Here is a 20,080-nt window from a genome sequence, read left to right as displayed (position 1 = left end):
CTGGCTTCACAGCTGCAAAGGGGCAGGCAAGGTGGACCTTCTGGCCTTTCAGGGCCATTCGTGAGTGAGCAGCAGCATCCCACAGCCTCTTCTGATTTCATTTCAGCTCTGTCATGGATCCATGTTGGGTCCCAAGTCAATCATTTGCTTCCCACTGCTCTAGAGCCAGGCTCTGGGGCAATGTCTTTACCTTTCCAAATTCCAAAGCTCTCTGTGTTTGAGGAAACAAATTCCTTCTGAGAACAGGGCTTCATCTCAGTTAACTGCGGAGATGCCTGTTGCCCCCTAGTGGTCGCCAGCAGAGGGAGGGGCTGCCCACCCCTTAGGCCCAGCCTGGCCCCAGCCTTGTAGGGCTTGCTCCTGCTCCCACAGCTGTTGGGCAGCAACTGACGCTGGGTGTGGGTGCAGAGAGGAGATGCTGCACAGTCCCTCAGACACCTAGCCCTCTGCCTCATGGAAATGCCACTAGCAGTCAGTTTTTTCCAAGCATGGAAATCATCTGCGGGTTTTAATTTTAGAGAACTCATCTGGCAGGGCTGAGTTTGGGGGGAGGGGGGCTGACTCAGCACGTACTGGGGGAAAGGGAAAGTTTTGAGAGGGAGGGATTGAGCCTGTTCTTTGTGGGGCTCCCTCGGGTCCCTGCACAGAGCTGCACAGCCCACAGGCTGGTGGCTTGCTCAGGAACATGGACCGAGTGTGCTCCCTTGTCTCCGCCCCTCCTGGAACAAGGTCATAAAAGACAAATGGAAAGGGGATGGCGAAGGTGGCTGGGTGGGATGTGGATTCCTCTGACCTTGATGGCCGGTCCCTTCTATTTGTAATCTTGGGCTAGAACAACTGACAAATGGCCTGATAGGAGACAAAGCAAACAATAGACTCACTTGAAAGATACAGTGAATAGAATTTAATTGAATTTTTTTTTTGGGTACAGACATTGATTTGACCCTGTAAGATGTATAGAGTAAATCATTAGGGGAATTAATATACACTAAAATGTAGTTTATTATCATGGAACTTTTATTGTGCTTGTAGTTGTGTTTTTAATTATTATTTTAATGACTTTCTGTATTTCAAATTGTGATAAATCTATTTTATTTTTTAAAATAAATGGACTATAGTTTTACAAGGTGACGTGTGGTGCTGAGCTGTGAATACTGCTTCTTCATTACCAGGAACGGACAGATTACAAAGACTGAGAACGGGCCGATTTACACACTTAAAAAGAAGCCAATTAATATCTAGCCATTAAACACAAATGTTATAGATTAGTCTCACTATCTTATCTATTCTCTGGGCTCCTATTGGATCCTGCGGAGATTGACTTTTTAAACCAAATAAGTGAAGAAAGCTCTAAAAGTGGAAGTGCCTGGGACCAATTAAAACAAAGGATTTGGGCCATAATGTGCTGAAGAGGCCTGGTGGCCTCCTGCCTGGGCATCATTACTGGAAGGAGCATCGAGGATGGGGTGGGGAGGGGTCCATGCAGGCTGTCTCAGGGGCTGAGCAGAGGCTGGCAGCTCTGCTGTGAGGGCCGGGGTCTGGGGCGACCCTCCAGCCCCTCTGATGAACATCTGCATTCATCTCTGGAGTCTTCCTGGAAGCTCCTGGCATCTGGGAGCTCTGTGTGCAGCCAGGTCTACGTGGGGGCCATCCCTGTGACCACTCTCAACCATGGACATTTAGCTCAGCTGGGATCACTGGGAAGCTCCCACCAGCTCGCTCCCTGGCTGTCTGGGCTGGATGTTTCTGATTTTGTGAGTTTGCCAGGTAACATGTTTGGCCACCAGAGGTGGGACAGTGTGGGTGGGACTGCGTGGGTCCTGCAGGCACAAGGCCCAGGTCTGCAACCTGGCACTGACACTGATGAGCTGCACGCCCTTGAACAGCCTTATTTGTTCATTCATTTATTCATTCAATATTTGTTGAATCTGAGCCAACCGCTGTCCCAGGGATGGGGATAGAGCAATGATTGAAATAGAATCTCTGCATTGGGGGGCGGGGGTGTTTGACAAGAGACAGAGAGGGGCAGTCAACAAACAGTACAGCAAAATGCGTAGTGTGTTAAAGTTGTCCGATGGAGATGTGCATGGGAGAGGGCCTGGGAGTGTAAGGGCTGCTGCTGTTTGAACAGTGGTTGGGGACAGCCCTAGGAGGAGGGACATCTGAGCTGAGACCCAAAGGAAGTGAGCCAAGAGGAATTTGGAGAAGACAGTCTCTTCTAGGCTCAGGGAACTGCAAATGCTAAGGCTCGGGGACAGGATGGGCTGGATGTCCGGGGCGCTGCCAGGGGATGGCGTGACTGGAGCAGGATGGTAAGAAGTGGATCAGAGAGGTAGCAGGGCCAGATGCCAGGATTGGGAGGCCAGGGTCAGGACCTTGGCTTTGACTTTGAGAAAGATAGGGCTGGTATGAGAGCAGGAGTGCAGGCTGGGGGACCAGGCAGGTAGGAGGCCACCGCCATTGTCCAGGTGAAAGGGACTGGTGGCTTGCACAGAGCAGGCAGCTGGCAGGAGAAGTGTCAGATTTTGGCCATCTTTTGAAGGCGGTGTGAACAGATTTGCTTTGACTGTTTCAGAAGTGGAGGAGACGGGGTGGCTGGGCTGTGTGGCAGAGCCATGGCAGGGTGGGGCTTCATCTACTGAGAGGGGAACTAGGGAAGAGCAGGTTCACGTGCAGGAGGGGAGGACCAAGCACTCAGGAGTGACAGTGTGAAGCCTATCATCCCAGCAGAAATTCAGGAGGAGATTTTTTTTTTAACAGACAATTGGATAGATGAGCCTGGGGTTCAGGGGAGAGGGTCAGGCTGAAAAATATAGATTTGGGGGTAGCCAGTGCAGAGACGATGTTGAAAGCTGCCCTGATGGGAGGCCTGGGAGTGAGCCGAGGAGGGAGAAGGTCCAGGGTGGCACTCTGGGGTATCCAATGTTCAGAGGGCTGGAGGACAAGGAGAAAATAGAAAAGAAACCGCAAGTAATAGCCAGAGAGCAGAGGGCAGAGGGAGTGGGGAGTGTGGGCGGCCCAGTGACGACGCAGGCTTTTGCAGGGTGGGAGGATGTCAAAAGAATCCGATGGAGAAAGAGATTGGACAGAACTGTCTGGATGGAGTGGGAGGAAGAAGCACGTGACCTAAATGGGCTCAGGAGAGAGGGCAGGAGAGAGACCAGGAGCAGGCAGTTATGGACACTGAAAAGGAAGTTTTCTCTGAAGGGCAACACAAAAATGGAATGGTAAAGTGAATTAAATCTCAATTCCCGGTTTCTAAATCTATAAAATGGGGACAGTGACGATCCCTACGTCATAGTCACAGCAGGACTGATAGTCTGAGATGTTGGGAACTCAGTGCCCACAGTAAGGACGTGGAGCTTTTCTTGCCGCAGCATTTCTGGTCCTGTGTGACTGAGGTGTGGGCAGGAAGACGGGTGGATGGCCTGTGTCCTGGGTTGCTTAAGGTGATTCCTGTTACTCTGCCTCCTGGGTTGGAAGTACCTCAAACGTTTGAGTACATTTCCAACGTTCAGCAGCTGTGAAGTGTCATAGAAAGGACAAAAAGTCAGCCCCAGAATGTCCCTGCTAAGTGGTGGCTTACCTGGAGGACCGTGTGAAGGAAGCCCTGTGCCTTGTTCTTGTGCCCAGCTGTAGGGTTGGCTCGCTGAGGGTGCTTTTCAAGATTAAAGCCATTTTGACTTTGAGTTGGAGTCTTTGAAGTGTAGTTTTCTTCTAATTATAAAACTCATACTAATTGTAGTAGAAGTTGGAAAAGAGAAGAAAATGTACAAAAAAAAAAAGAAATTTATCTGAGCCCTTATAACAAAATCCAACTGCTATTAACATTTTAGTAAATTTTTCCAATATTGTTATGCGCTCTTTAAGATGTGCTTCAGAATATACATTGTATGGAGTTTTCTGCTTTTTCTTCCCGACACTATCATAAGCACGGAATTCTTCATACACAGTCTTGGTGGCTGTGTAATATGGAATCTTTACGTTTTCAATCTGAACTTCTATTCAAGTGAAATTGCTTTAACAGTTAACCTTTTTACAGCATTAAGGAGTTCCATCTTCTGTCTTCAGTGACTGTGTGTCTTTTCTTGCTCCTCGAAAGCCCCCTTACACATAGCTGCTGTCACAGTTCCAGGTTAACAGCAGAAGCCTTTGACATGGGGTTAAATCCTCCATGGACCAGGTGAGGCTCTGCACCTGTCTCCCATGAGAGGCCTCCCAGTGAGCCTCCTCCTGGAGGCTTCTGCAGAGCTGGGAGTGGAGGCTGCAGGCATGCCTCCCCCTTCAACATTTTTTTGGGGATAATCCCCCAAACTTTAGTAACTGATGTAAAAACAGAACGGTCTCTCCTCCTCCCTCCCATTGAGGTCTGCCGTGGCTCTGGTTGTGTGTCTGCTTCTCTTGATTCACACCCTGTGTTCTCTGCTACCACTGCCTCTCACTTCAAACTTGGGTCAGAACTCCTGGAGACGGAGCAGAGTTGTCAGGGGTCGAGGACAGGCAGAAGCAGTTGTGTTCAAGGGCAGCGATATTTCAGCGCTGTGCCCTTGGCCTTGGCAAGCAGCCAGAACTCTATTCAAGTCATGACCCAGAATCCACGTCTGTGTGTTCATCCATGATGAGGTAGCTGGATGGGGGTTGAGGAAACAGGGCAGCCAGGCACACTCAGATAGTATCCATTTCAGTCCACTCTGCTCCATCCGTCCCGCTAAAAATACCAATTTCTACCTTAAATTGTTTCAGGGCTCACTAAAGGGTTAGGGCCTGAAGTAAAAATCACTACCCTGGAGCGCTGCTGCTTCAGGACCAAGGACAGCAGCCTGTCCCTTCCCTTCCATCCTCATCCTGATGTCTCCAGCCAGGGCTGACCAGCTCTCCCTGGATCTCCCATGGCCCACCTTCCATCTCTGTGGCCTCAGAGTCTCGTGTCACCCTCTGGCTTAGGTGCCTTGTCTTCCCAAGATTGTAAGCTTCTTGGAGAAGTCCTGGTCTTCTCTGTGGCTGTTACTTCCTGAAATGCTTGACAGATCTCCGAGGCACTGGAGCAGCTTGATAGGTGATGGGAATATGGCACCAGGGCCGCTCACCCGCAGGTGGCTGGCTGCAGCTCTGTGGGGATGACCTTGTGGACCGTCTGTATCAGAAACTCTTTTTCATATGACAAAACCAAACCAAATCAACCCGGCTCTCCTCCTGCTGCCACTGCCCTGGGGGCACCCTTGGGAGGCAGTTCCCTTTTAATGCTTTTGACCTCACCTGCTTCTTCACATCACAAGGGGCCCAGAAAGATGCTTTCCCTTGCTTTTATCCTACAGCTGTGCTGCTCTGCAGGTGACACGGTGTGATGCTTTGGCATCTTACTGCTTGATGTATCAAGAAGTGAGAGAAGAGGAAGAAGATCTCTTTTTTACCTTCCTAATAGGATTGAGATTCTGAGGATCACCTGGTCACAGGGGAGACTCATGTGCTTATCGAGGATCAGTTTTGGGCAGCCCTGCTTTTGGTTTTAATTAGGTTCTCATATAGGCGTAAGCTTGTGTCTTTGGGGATGAGGTGTCTGCACCGTTGATCAATAATACCTGAGGCTTGGAGGCCGGTCCCATTCTACCTTCCCCATGGGATCCTGCTGGAGCAACCCAGCCATGGGCCCTTGGAGCGGCACCTCAGCTGGGAAGGCTGTGTTCATGCATATGTTAAGGTCTTCTGAGACCAAACTCAACTACTCTTCAAAGCAGGGGAGAACAATTACCTCTCTAAAATTCATGAATTCTCCTCCTGTTTACTCTTCAATTCCAAAAGCTTGAAGCTGGGGTGCTTGTTTATCATGTGGGATTTGTGATCACAGGTGTTAGCAAGTGGAGGTGGTGACTGAGCTTACCTTCTCTTATGCAGGCATGTTATGAAATTCAAACACTATTGAAATCCAAACACCTTTCATCTATTAATGGCCACCAGTGGCCCATAATCCAGTCACACTCTGTTAGCTACACAATTAGCTTGTTTGTTTGAAGTGTGAATTAAGGATTTGAGTCATCTGCTAATGAAACCTTACTTTCTCCCCACTTTAGCTGAAATCCCTGTATTTTTCTAAATGCAGCCAGTCCTGGAATTCCGAGAAAGATGTCTGTCAACCCTATTTTCTTGCTCCATGGCCTCAGCTTCTGTTTTGCTCTCACAGGGGAAAGAAGCAGGACCTCTGGCCTCCTTCCCCTCTGGACCTGCCTTCGCTTCATTCTGGATTTTCTTCCCCAGGGCAAGGGGCTCCCCTGGCTGCCCTTCTCAGGCACCTCGGCTGGGGTGTTGTACCTTCCTGGAGCAGGGACGAGTGGTGGAGTCTCCCCCCTGGCCAGGGCCTTTGGCTCTCTCTTTGTTTGCGCCTCTCCTCTGGAGTTTCTTTTGTAGATAATGGGATTCCATTACGGGGCGTGAGGGCTGCTCTGGAGCTGATCTGGGGGAAGATGGGCGGTTTTGATCAATGGTTTCTGCTTGTATCTTGGATGTGTTAATTTTAAGATGGCTGGCTTCTGTTTTTGTTAGTTTTATTGGATTTTCCATGGTGGGGGTTAGGATGAGTGTTGGTGTTTGTTCTGCTGGGAGCGAGGTGGCTCTGCTCGGCTTGGAGGCAGCAAGGACCTGGGGCCAGGCAAAGCTCCACCTGTCCCGCAGGGTGTCAGAGCCAGTGAGCTGCCTTCCAGGTGTCTTCTGGCCTCTGACTGAACACCCATTTCTGAAGGGCCGCGGGGGTCAGTGTGCGAGGGCAGAGGTGCGAGGGGAGCCCCGCAGCATGGGGTGGGAACGCACTTCTTGCTGCATTTTCCAGCGAGTCCGACTTCTCCTCCGTGGGCAGCGGCTGCATACAGACGAACAGGTGCAGAGCACTTCACACGGTCACCAGTTCTTAATGGGAGCTGGCAGCACGTGACACTTGCTGTGTGGACAGCGTCCTGCCAAGGTAGAGAGGGAGGCCAAGTTCGCGGGGCTCCGCTTCTGTTTTACGTTCAGGTGTGCGTCATGTTCCTCAAGCGCCCAGGACAACAGCCTCTGCTCTTTCGGGCTTTTCTGATTCTTAAGTTGAGCCCTCAGGTCCGCAAGTCTGCGCTTCATCGGGGGCAGAGGCGGTGGGAAGGGGCTGTTGAAGAAAGCAGGATGGGTCCCAAGTTGTGCCTAGTGCTCTCTGGTCCTGCTTCCAGGTATTTGAGGAGGTCTGGCTCCCCACGGGTTTCCTGGCACCCTCAGATCTTAACCCTGCTTCCTTAGGCTGATGGTTCTTTCATCCAAAGTCTGCTGGCCTCTCTAAGAATAAAACACAAACTTTAAAATTTATCGCAAGACTTTTGCTGCTGGCCACGATGGAGTAACCGGGCCCGATTTGTCCTCTTGTTATAAACAATTATAAAACTGAACAGAACATGTGAGATAAATATTTGCAGACACTAGACAATACAATAGGCCTGTCACTACACAGTTACAGAAAAGATTGGGAGCCCTCCAGTCCCTTTGTATTTCTGCCTGGAGGCATTTCAAGACTGATTTCAGGGAGATACCCAAGCAGAGCACAGTGTCCCGCCACGCTGAGGAGACGGCTGCTGAGTCTCAGGAGGGCGAGATGGACCCAGTTTTTCAGGGAAGAACAGAGAGGTCTTACAGAGAAAGTGCCCTTCAAACCAACACGATGGCCCTGGGATGTTCTGCTGGACACCAGATTGTCAATGCTCGAGGCGAAGGCCCGTGTGGCTGGACAGAAAGCAGGGGGGGCTGCAAGGTGGAAATCTCTCAGGGCTCCTTCAGAACTGGGGGTGTACGAATTCTGACCACACAGATTTGTCCTTCCTGAGTACCTGGGGGTGTTCTGTAGAGACCCCAGAAGGGAGAAATGGTAGTGGTGGGACTAAAACATTTCTAGAGTAAAAGATGCGTAGACCTGCCTGTAAGCAAGTTAAGAATAAGCCCTGGGGTCCGTTTGATCCACAGGTGACTTAAGTGTCTGGCAAAGCCAAGCCTAAGACCCTTCGTTTAATGATGCGAGGGCTGGGGGTGCAGCTCAGTGGTGGAGTGCTTGCTTAGCATGCACGAGGCCCTGGGTTCAGTTCCCAGTGCGTGTACACACACACATGCACACATGCACATATACATGCACACACACATATGTATACACACATGCACACACATGCAGAATTGCACACACGCACAAACACAAGCACACACATGCATACACACATACACGCACAATATAATGGCTGGCAGTTTTCCAAACTTAAGGAAAACTGTAAACCCACTGATCCAAGAAGACCAACCCACCCATGCCAGACAAATATGAAGAGAACCATGGAAAGGCCCATCATGATCAAATTGATTCAAATCAGTGACAAAGCCACCCAGTGGGGCACGAGAGAGACAATTACGAGGGAGAAGTCAAAGATGGAAACTGTGACTTCCTTCAGAAACCACACAAGCCAGGTGATAGTGGGGTGGAGTCTTGAGGCCCAAATGGGGGACCATAAGCCTAGATTTCTGTACTCAGTGAAATTTTCTTTCTATGGTGCTGAAAACCTTTCGTACTGTGAATGTGGTGACAGACCTATAATGTCTTGTTCCCATTCACGGGCTCTACGTTCAAAACAGGTGCACGTTATTGGTTGTCAATTAGACCTCAGTGAAGCAGAGTCAAGCCCAGTGATCTCACATGGGCCATGGATCTGCCTGTGGTCCCTCCGGGGGTACGACTCTGCTGTCCTGTATTTTAGGTGAGGCACAGAGCTGTCAATTGACTTGCTCCAGGTCATGTGGACAAAAGGGATGGAGTAACTTTAGAAGAAATGCTTTTCATCTTCCAAAAAGGCAGATGCAGGTCTTCTCATGAAGGGGGTGTGGGACACAGCTTCCTTGGTGCCTTCAGCTGCCATCTGGCTGGTGCCTGGGGCACTTGCTGTAAAGTCCTCACTGGGACAATTTGGACATTTCCCCCAATGTGTGCCTCTTCCCCCTGGGGTGTTCTTGTTCCCCTTATACTTTTTAGTGTGCCTTCCAGGATGAGACGCGATGGTGAGTGTCCTCTGGTCTGTGGGCGGTTCTCCTATCAGTCAGGGTCCATTCAGGAGGTGGAACCCACACTGGTTATTTGAACAGAGAGCATTTAACATCAAGAATTGCTAACCTGTAGAAGGTGGCTGCCTACTAACAGTGGTCAAAAGGAATTCTAAGGGTTCCTGGAGTCTCGGTATGAAAGAGCCACTACTACCTCTAGGTCAAGGAGGGGCAGAGAGAGGGTAAACCAAGGGTGCAAGACCCCTCACCCAGTGCTGAAATTCAGACCTCTGCAGAGAGTGTGTAGTGACCAAAGGAGTGTGCGGCCTGAGAGGGACGTGGGTCAGCAGGGGGCAGCCTGAGAGGGACGAGGGTCAGTGGGCCGGAGCTGGTCTATCACAGAAGGAGTGTGTCCTGAGGGGTGGCTATGCCCATCTGTGTGGGCTCCCACTCAGAGTGACGGTGACAACATTATAATAACAATAATAGTAATAATGATAGAAACCAGAGGGGTGTGTCTTGGCCTGTCTGTGGTGTTGGCATGAACCAGGGCCTCATGTGTGCCAGGCACGCGCTCTGCCACTGAGATGTGCCTTCTTGGTATTGACACCTTACAGGGTCATCTCATCGTTCTCTATTGATGAATCTTTACGTTCTGCTAAGCTGGCAGAGGGGAAATGTTTAGAGGACCCGGCTGCTGTTTCACAAAGCAGGACAAAGGACGGTGAAATTGAAGCTCAGTGACAATAACAAAGTGACAACTGTCACAAAGATGAAATAGAAATTGAGGCAGTTTGGGGTCCAGCTTAATCAACAAATGTCATTGTATTCAGGGGCAATTAGTGTTTGGGTTAATGTCACTTTGTTAAAAAACTCTGTTGTTCTAAGATGTATCTCTTTCTGGGTGGCCCGTACCAGCACATGTCCTTACAGTCCACAGTTTCCAGTGCCACAAAGACCAGAGTCAGGTGCCTGCAGGTCCAGGCAGGTACTGTCAGTGGAGAAAGGAAGCCGTTGGAGACGGTGGTCGCCCAAGACCAGCCCACCCGCAGAGGACGCTCCCCCAGCTCCAGCCAGCGGGTGCTCTGGGGGATGGGGCCCCGCTGCCAGGCTTCATGGTTTCAAGAGCAGCTGGGATTCCCCATCTCTCAATTTTTAATTGGCAGATAAACCAAATGGGAAAAATACTACGCAGGCCAAGCCAGTGCCTCTCTGGGGGGACTCGGCTGCTGGGCTGTCAGAGTGTGACCTTGGCTTTGGAAGTGTCCTCGCTGCACCACTGTCCCTCGTGTTCTGCAGCCAGCTGGGTTTCAGCCTCATCTGTTTCGCTTTTCCGGGCATTGGGTCCCCGTCCCTCTCCTGGGCTGTCAACATAACTCCCATCAGCAGCCCCCCTCTGCCGCACCGCCACCGCAGAGATGTTTCCCAAGCTCGGCCCTTTCTGTGTCTCCCCTCTGCTTAAAAGCCTTCCCTGACCGCCTGGCTCTTGTGAAGAAACTCACCTGGCCTGGCACGTCCACCCCGCACTCCCGAGCCCGCAACCTCGCGGTCTGGTTCTGACGTCGTCCGCAGGCCTGTGGGCTCCAGCCACTTCACTGGCTGCCATTGCCCTGAACACACCTGCTTCTCCATTTCCTGCTTTTGCACACGCTGCTTCCTTGGCCAGTGCTTTCATCACTTGTCTGCCTGGCCACCCCTGCTCACTCCTGCCCAGGCTGGGAGGTGGCTCCTTGGAGTCGCCTCCCTCCCTGCCTCAGCTTGTGCTCACTGCTAATTCAGCCCCGCAGCTGCTTTGCATGACACGGGACCCGGCAGCCTGTCTGTCTTCCCAGCTGCATTTCCAACAACCATTACTCATATGTCTTTGTATTGTTAGGGCTTCGTGTAACGCCTGACATACAGTAGGTGCTCAATAATTCATCAAATGATTGAGCCAGTGAGTGCATAAATGAGGGAATCGCTTCTTCACTGCATCTGTGGTTGACTGTCCTTTGGTGGCTCATTGTTTCTGTGCTGGTTGGCACTTAGGTGGTCAGAAGCATGCTTTTCCCTGTGTACGTGACAGCCAGCCAACTGGGCCAGGCGTCATGATTTCGGAAGTCGAGGACGATGTATTCAGAATTGCTGTTTACCAACTTGTGGGAAGTTCTATGGACACCCTCAGATTTATGATAATGTGCATTTCATAAGTGGCCAGAGTAGAGCTCTGTTAGCTCCTGTGCAAATAAAGATATCTGTGAGCCATTATTCCATGTGCTACTTGTTTCTAATGAGAGCTGGCCACCGCTTTGAAACCTTGACTTGGGATGTTGGCTTTGACCTGTGGCTGGGGACCCAGAACCTTCTGTGCAGGGTGTGGGCTTGTAGTCTGGTGCCTGGGAAGTCCACCAGAGGATAGGCATAGGAGTGTCAAGATAGGGCACTGTATGGCTGGACCCCAGTTGGAATATTTATAACAGAGGAGGAGAACCACCAGCTGTACCCATGGGGTTCCCCAGAGAGGGGGAGAGACACCAGGGGAGGGGGCAAGGAATGGTTATTTATTTATTTAAATTAGGCCAATTATTTTGTGTAAAGTGCAGTGAGTGGTGGATTCTGGGAAAATTTGCTTCCACTGTAAACATGTCGGTTAGAAGTCATTAATATGACATTCACACATCCCTAATAAAGTGCATAACACAGAGATCTGGCACCATGGAAATACCCAGAGGACATTAAGTATGAGCCTTAAAACCAAGAGTATTGGAAACAAGATATTTTTACTTCTCGTTTGGGAGTAATATAATTGCATTTTGTCGCTCTAGCAGATGCTGGGGCCAGCTGCTAGGAGAGCCGTGGCTTTTTCCCCCTCAGCGTCGGTCCCTTACAGATAAAACCCTGTGCAGAACTCTCATAAAAACCAAACTTTAAAAAATTATCTCTTGGTTGAAAACCCACCCTTTTCTCTGTGAAAGGTATGTGAGATTGTGTAGGCCACAGAGGTATTTTTATTACATGGACTCAGGAGAATAAAGAACAAAACATATACACACATATACGCATACATACATTCATACATGCATGATGCACACACACACACACACACATGTGCGTGTGCGCACACACGCACACACATACATACATACATTGTTATTTAATTTGTTACAAAAAGCACCAAAGGCCCCTCAACTGACCCTTGCTCTCCCTGACATTAACTTATGTCTGGAAGACAGATTGGACACAAGGTCCCCTAGAGACTCTGAAGGGACTCCTGCCCTTTGTCTGAGGGCTGCTCCTCGGGAGGTTGTTGGAGGGGAGCTGGTCCGGCAGCCTGTTCTGTGGAGTGGGCAGCAGGCACTGTGCGGTGGGCAGGTCCTTCTGGGAGGGAAGGGAAGGCACACAGAGCTTGAGCTGAGAAGTTGGCGGACTCAGCCCTGGACTCCCTTATCCCTTCCTAAGCAGAGGGGAGCCTCCCACCTCCAGCTCCTTGCCTCTGAGGTGGACCAAGGGGATGGTGAGCCCTGCCCTCTGGGCAGTCTGCCGTGTGGCACCTGCCCTCCCACCCTGAGTCAGGCCTAGGCGCACAGCCGCGCTGGGAAGGCAGGCCGTGTTTGCAGGCCCCTGCTGTAGTGGCACTGGCTGTCCCATAGGGCAGCTGTGTAAAGCCACGGAGCCCTGGGACACAGCTGGGTCTGGTTGAGGTGGGCTGTGGAAGGAAACCACACGGATCCAGGAGGCAGTAAAACAGAATATCAAGTGGCTCCCGGTTTCTTTCTAAAATTAGGGAATCACACGGGTTTGCATCTATCAGTTGAAATATAAAACATTATTAAAATTAATTTCTCCTTTTTTTTCTAGTTTTAAAAAATGTATCTTCTAGGGCTGGGGCTGTAGCTCGGGGTAGCGCACTTGCTTGGCATGTGTGAGGCACTGGGTTCCATTCTCAGCACCACATATAAATAATAAAACAAAGGTCCGTCAACAACAACTAAAAAATATTTTTAAAAAATGTATCATCTAGAAATGACAAAGCCACCCACGTGCCTGGCATCCGTGCCTCCTGTCCCATTCCTGTGGACGGTGCTGCTGTAGTGCTGGTGGGTGGCCGCAGGCTGCCCTGTGGTAGGAGAACCTGGAAGCAGCGCCTGGGCTTCTCTTGCAGGGGCCGTGCCCACGGGACCTCAGGGCCCTCTCTGTCACAGCCCCAGGCTCACAGCAAGGGTGGCTGAGGTGAGCTGGACACTCTCATTTTGGAAGAGGACTTTGCCTTCCCTCATTCAACTTCATGGAGTCTGCAGTCATCTTTGGATACTAGGGCAGTGCAGGGCTCTGCGTGGACACAGGGCCTGAGATGGCCCCTCCTGGACGCTGCACAACCACAAAGGGAGGATCACCACACACACAGGCTCGTGACAGAAGGCACTGGGAGCTAGAAGTCCCAGAGTGCTGCGGCCATTGCGAGAAGGTTCTAGAAACTGGAGATCACAGGGAAGTGAGGAGTAGAAGACACCTGCAGGGCTGTGCTGTGAACAGGGCCTCCCAGGCCCTGGGGGCAGAGCTGGTGCACAGGCGCTGGGTGGGAGGGGGCCGGAGGAGCCAGGTGGCCTCAGTGGGCCTCAGCCCTCACCTCTGGCACGGGCTTGCAACCTTCCAGAGCCTGTGGGCCTGAGCTGTGACCGGACATCTAGGGTCCCCCATGTGGGGGTGGGGGAGTGACCAGGCAGAGCTCAGGACAGCCTTGCCACCCTTAGTCCTGCCACTCTGCCCTTCCTGCTGAGGCTCTGTCAGTGCCTCCAGGAAGGGCCCGCCTGCCTCCCTGGTCTGCGGGGACCTTCCCCAGGCTGGCAGATTCTGCCACAGTGGTTCTCTGGCTGCGGCCACACACAGGCAACATATTCTGGAAGCAGTCTTTCTACTGGAATGTCCAAAGGACAGACTGAACGTGTAAGATCTGCAGGCTGGGCAGTCTTTGCTTTGGCACCTGCAGCGACTTTCCTCATCTTGACAGTCGAGCCATTCTCCTCCGTGGTACAGTATTGAGGGTCCAGGAAGAGAAGGGTGCCCAGAGTCAGGGCACTGGAGGAGGCTGGCGGGTGGCCAGTGTGGCCCTTTGGGCTCAGCCTGTCTGTGTGGGCCGGGTAGGCTGGGGGTCCCCTCAGCCAGAGCACACCGGGCTGGACGCCATGCTCCCTCCTTCTCTTTTTTAATTGTGATGAAATACACATAACAGAGAACTTACTACCCATGACGTTTAGCACATCCACAGTATTATGCAGCTGTCACTGCCATCCAGGTCTTGCCATCTTTGTCATCCAATAGAGATGCAGTCACTCCCAGGCCCCTCTTCCCACAGCCCCTGCCAATCCCCAGCTGGCATTCGCTCTCTGGATTTGCCCTTCTAGATGCTTCAAGTGGGTGGCCTCATACAGTGCGTGGCCTCTAGTGCCTGGCTCTCTCTTGGCATGACATTTTCAGGGTCCATCCGTGTCACAGCACCACGTCCGAACGACTTTCCACTGGATGTATGCATCCCGTGTGTTCATGTGTCCGTGGAACTTGGGTGGCCAGTGCCATTGCGATCCATGCTGCTCTGAGCACTTGAGCCTGTGCTTTGGTTTGAGTACCTGTTTTCTCTTCTCTGGAGCCTCCTCTGCTCTTGCTTGCGCCTCCTGTGAATCTTCTGAGCCACACTTGATTCTGAGAGGTGGCGAGTGAGCGGGAAAGGAGGTGCCTGGGCTGGGCGCTGGGACGCCAGGGCCTGGAGCTGGCTGGGCTCAGCAAGAGCTTCCCCTTCCCTGGGCCTCAGTCTTCCCTGGAGAAAGGAGCTGCTCTGATCTCTGTCGCGTGTCCTCCTCGGGCTCTCGGCTTGCAGAGCTTCAGGGGAGGAGGGGCTGGACCCTGCTGTTGACAGCTGTTCTGCTCTCAGCTGGGGCGTCTCCTCTGCCTTAACAGACTCTTCAGCAGAGCTTCCATGGATACAAGCAGCCTTGCCTACTCCAGCGACACAAGGACTCGCTGCAGCAGATGACCTCGAGAATCAGACCAGGTCTCAGATGGAAGGGGCCTGGTCCTCTTGAGGGGGGATGCGTTGAGGGATGCTCAGTCTGCACTCGTGGCCCACTGCAGGGAGGTGGGCAGGGAGGGGCAGTCAGTGGGGAGCAGGAGGCTGTCCACACACGTTTCCTTTGTGCTCCATCCAGGGAATCCTGCTGTTCTTGAAGAAATTCAGGACAGTGGGCAGAGTGTGGGTTCTGGAAGCATCCCACATGGGTCTGGGTCCCAATTCTACAGGTACTGGCTGTGTGACCTTGGGCAAGTCACTTGATTGCTCTGTGCCTCAGTTTCCTCACTTGTGAAGTGGGCATGGTTCCTACTTCACAGAATAAATGGGATTATCCCCCATTAAGGCCTAGAGCGGGACACAACCCTGGACCGCACTTCACCATGGTAGCGTGACAGTGATGACAGAGAGGATGAAGTGTCACCCCCACCCTGCAAATCACCCCACCTAGCCCAGCTGACCCTCCTTACTCTGAAATTTTATGGCTCTCAAGTTTCTCTACCCCATTAAATGTCTACTGGGGTGTGTTCTTCCATCTCCCCAACCAGCTCCTAAGCTTTGAGGAGGCAGGTCTGGCCCTGGCTGCCAGTTGGTAAGGAGGGCCAAACCCCAGTAAGGGCTGTGGTTGGGAAGGCTGGGCAGCAGGGTCTGGGGTTGGAGAGGAGACCCAGATACTTGCAGGTCTGCTGAAGACCACTAACAGCCTGTGACAGTCACTGGTGGTCAAGTCCAGGCCACTCAAGCATGGCAGAGGTGGGACTGGGTGTTGGTGTTGGTTTCTTTTGCTCAGAGAAGCTGGTCTTAAGTGGGACAGATGCTTTTCCTGGGGTCCTGGGTGAGTGTCCCATGGATTGGGAACAGCTGTGTATGTCTGGGGAGGAGGGAGTGGCTGGCAGCCACAGGTGGCTCCTAAGTCAGTGTTCCCTGGAGCCTCTGCTCGCCTGCACAGCTGCTCATCAGAGCTGCGGTGACCCTGAGTGACCCAGAGCTTCAGGACAGCTGACCCTGGGCAGTGCTGATGCTGCTGTATGTGCTGTTCCATCCTTGACTGTGAGCTCGTTAGCTGCAGGCTTCCTTGTGGTCTCATTCACAGGCCGGCACACAGTAGGTGCTCAATAAGTGTCGATAGATCCATTCTGAATTCAAAAGTGGCCCAGGGGACTTTCTCTTTGGAGGACAGTAGCAGTGGGAAGCCTTGCTGGGTGGGCTGAGTGATGGCTGAAGGATGTTAATGAAGGTCTTCTGTGGATGCTCTGAGTCATCAGAATAGAATATGTCTAGGGGTGGCTGGGATGGTTGCACTGTGCACCCCATCTCCGGGGTCACTAAGGCATGATGCTGGGCAAGGATATGGATCAGAGGGTTCCAGTTGCTGAGCCTGTTCCTCCAAGTCTCCCGAGATTTGGGGAGAGAGTCGAGACACTGTGTTCACACTATCCACATCCTGCTCTGAGTAGTTAGCGAAACCAGAGGGAGGCCAGCAGGTACTCCTCAGGGTGAGCAGTTATCCTAACGTTGACGCTGAGATAAAGGGGCCCTTACTGGGGACAGGCTTTGCCAGCCAGAGTATTGTGACTCGCCATTCCCTGGCCTGGAAGGGGATACTCTCTCAGTTCCGTAGGAAGCCGGGTGGGGGCTGCAGAGCCACGCTGTGTGCGGGACGATGGCCAGACGCTGGTGAGCGGTGGGGCTGGTACCGAGCTGGCGCTGCTTGCGGCCCGTGTGTGCCTGCTTTACCCCATGCTGCTTTCTCCTGCAGCGACTTAGAGTTGCTTAAATAACTGGCAAGTGCTCTCCAGAAACTGCTGTGCGGGGGGCTTTCGAGCTCTCACTTCCGCTATCTTCAGAATAAGCACACACACCCTTCGAATGCGTGTTTATTTCCACACTGCCTGCCCTTCCCCAAGCCCACCCCCTTCCTGCCATCCGCCCGCTCCTCCAGCCATCTGTCTCACACACATTTATGAGAAACATCTCTGGCCCCAGGACACTGTAAGTCCCCGAGATACACCAGTGATGGCACAGTCCTGTCCTTCTGTGGTCGGATGGGATATTATCCAAACAACCAGGCAATCAGAACTTGGGGCGCTGCACCCACACTCCAGGGAGTATAGCCAGATATATTGGGAAATACAGAGGACTAACCAAAGGAGGTGACACCCCCCTGCAGCAAGACCCCGAGGGCAGATTTTCCTAAGGAGAGTAAATGAACTGTGAAAAGGCTTAGGGACAGAGGACATGTGCTGGTTGGTCAGTGACTTAATTTGTGATTTCTGTAGTGGAAACCGATGACAGCAACCTGGATGATGGGGGAGCTGTTCTTGCCGTAGACTGCTTCTTCCCTGGTCCCTGGTGCAGGCTAGTCTCCTGGCGTCCGTCACCGGCTGCCTCTCGGTAGTGGCTGTTCTCGTTCTGTGAGGCTTGCTCTCCACCAGGGCCTCGGGCCTTCTGGCTGCGTGTCGCGGTGGTGTTTTCTATGCTACCTGCTCTGCTTCCTGTTTTTGGTGGTGGTGCCTCCTTTTCTCTCAAGGCCAAGGGTAGTGTCTGTGGTCACAGGTGTCAACTCCTTTAGGTCCAAGTCCCAGAGGCTGCTGGCCCTGGGCAGACGGGCTGCTTCGTTCTAAGGCAGCCTGGCTGTGAGAGAGTGAGGGAGGCCTCTGCTCTGCATTCCCTGCTAGTCGAGGGCAGCAGCTCCGGGTTGTATCCCCACCAGGATCGAGGGAAACGTGTATAGTCCAACCTTAATTTAACGTACGATCCCTGCCAACTTCGTGTTAGCAGATCTGTTTGGAGCTGGAAGTAATGGGCCATATCATGCTTCAGAGCTGTAGCAATGACTTATGCTGATGTCACCCACTGGCTTTTTACTGAAATTATTAATAAATCAGTAATTCTATCTGCAGTGATGCTGTGGTGTTTATAAATATTTAATTTACCTTCAGGTGCCCACATTTTCTCCCTCTTTGCCTTAAACTCGGCTGACATTGCTCTTCTCTGAAGCACTGCTCAGTAGATCAAGTTATCAGTAGTGGGAAAGGCTACTCACTTCTCTCTCTCCTCTCACTGGAATAAGGCTTTATCTCTTCTTTCCCTTTTAATCTTTCTGTGATTTGGCTCAGGGGGTTGGGAATCAAGCTGAGACAACGCGGCGTCTCTTGTGACAAAGCTTCAGAAAAACAGCCCAAACCTTCCACTCGACCTTGCCCAGGTGGAGACCCGTAGTTGGCATGTGCTTTTCCCTCCTTCAGATTAATGCCATTTAGAACCCGAGAGTGTGTCTGATGTTTTTTTCCCACAGAGAAATATTTTTGTCCTTGCCATTGACTCTTCTTTTGAAACCCGGTGCTTTGATCATTATCGTAAGCAGGTTCAGTGGACAGGACTGGAAAATCAAATCGAAGCCGCGTCCAGGTGGCACATTTTCCTGGCAGAGACGGAGTCCAGCCTGGCAGAGGAAGACCGCGGCTGGCAGCGACAAAGCTTTCTTACTTCTCAGGGTCCAGCGTGAGCTAATTGTTGTTATTATCTCTTTATTCTTCTGTTTCAGGAAATTGCAGCTTATTTAATAACATTTGAGAAACACGAAGAATGGCTAACCACGTCCCCTAAGACAAGGTAAGGCCCCGGATATTGCCATTTTCTGATACTTACAGTGAATGGATTGGTTGACTTTCATGGGTGACCTGATCTGGCCAGTCAATTCAGGCAACAGGTGGAAAACACCACATTGCGCCAGGTAGCCTGTGGCTCTGCGGTGCCGTTAACTGCCCAGGCCGTTGTAGCCAGTATAACCAGATGGACTCAAAATGGCCCCGCTGCCTCTGAGCGCTCAAGCGCCTGTGCTGATGGCCAGGGCTGGACCCTTCCCCTGGGTTCCGGAGCCATTTTAGGTAGGGGCTGCAGGGGAGTTTATTTTGGGAAAGTGCCCCCCTGCCACTAGTATTCTCCCAAAATGTACCTTTAAAAGAGAAACTGGCCCATCTGCCCACTTTCATTTCAATGTGTTTTACACACTGCAAGTCGACTTGCTCCTGATTTCAGGTGAGAAGCTCCCCAAATCAGAAGCAGTGGCTGAGTTTGTGGTTTATTATGCAGTAAATGTCCTTGAACCTACTAACTGCCACAAGCATTTAACTTTGCTTGCCACTTGGGAACCGAGGGAATTGTCGCCAACACCGCTGCCCCAGTCCTGCCAGCAGAGGCTGCCGCTGGGCGGCGGGGGAGTGTGGCTGGGATCAGCGCTTATGTTAAAGGCAGCTTCTTTCCTCGCCAAGTTTTTAGTTTTGGTGTGTTACATTCTAGAGCTTCAGAAATGTGTGGCCACTCTCTTCCAACGGCCAAAACTTTTCCACTGGCGGTGACAGGCCAGCTGTCTGTTAGCTGAGGGTGTTAGCTGGGGTGTGGCTTGCGGGGTGACTGGCCTGCAGGTGGGAATCTAAGAGTGGAGTGCTCAGGCTGTCTCCTTGGACAGAGGTACAGCGTCTCCAGGATCGCTAGCTGGAACCAGGGTAGGGGTGAGATGGGTCCTCTGCACCCTTGGTCACAAGCCTGACTCGGCTATGTGCTGAGCCAGGGAGGAAAGATCTGCCCCTTGAGAATGTTCACTTATTCAAGAGGTATTTTAAACTCCAGCTTCCTCAGCTCAGGGGTTTACTGGTTAACATCCTTTAGATGAGGGCAGAATGTTCCATTTGGAGGTTAGGGATATTGAGGAAAGGGAGATCAGTGGCTGAAATCCCCCTCCCCTGGGGTGGCTCTGACTCATGTGACTTTGCAGCCTGAGACATGGAGAGAGTCCCTCTGCAGTTGTCCTTAGCACCTCGGCCTTCTGGAGCTGTGACTCTCTTTGCTATAAAACCAAATGGCTTACATCAGTCAGCTGTTGCTGTGGTAATGCTACGTAAGAAACAACCCCCAATGTAGTGACTTTATAATAACAAACTTTTATTTCCTGCTTGTGGGTCTGTGATTGCCTATGGCTTTGGATCAGGACTGCTCCATGCATATTGTTCTAGG

At 51.8% G+C, this 20,080-nt stretch overlaps 1 protein-coding gene across 2 annotated transcripts in view; it reads left to right on the top strand.

Moving 5' to 3' along the window:
* Positions 1-20,080, top strand: part of CAMTA1 (calmodulin binding transcription activator 1) — a 693,838-nt gene that overhangs the window by 170,103 nt on the left and 503,655 nt on the right. For both annotated transcript variants that reach the window (XM_081306647.1, XM_081306646.1), the window contains one exon: positions 18,612-18,679. Coding sequence is in view for 1 of the 2 variants with exons in the window: in XM_081306646.1 (XP_081162772.1) it covers positions 18,612-18,679 (68 nt within the window). In the remaining variant the exon portion in view is untranslated. The remainder of the gene's footprint in view (positions 1-18,611; positions 18,680-20,080) is intronic.

This window comes from Spermophilus citellus (genome assembly GCF_964194105.1).
Source record: "Spermophilus citellus genome assembly, chromosome: 9".
In the NCBI taxonomy this organism is placed as follows: domain Eukaryota; kingdom Metazoa; phylum Chordata; class Mammalia; order Rodentia; family Sciuridae; genus Spermophilus; species Spermophilus citellus.
This window is presented reverse-complemented; position numbering and strand designations above follow the sequence as displayed.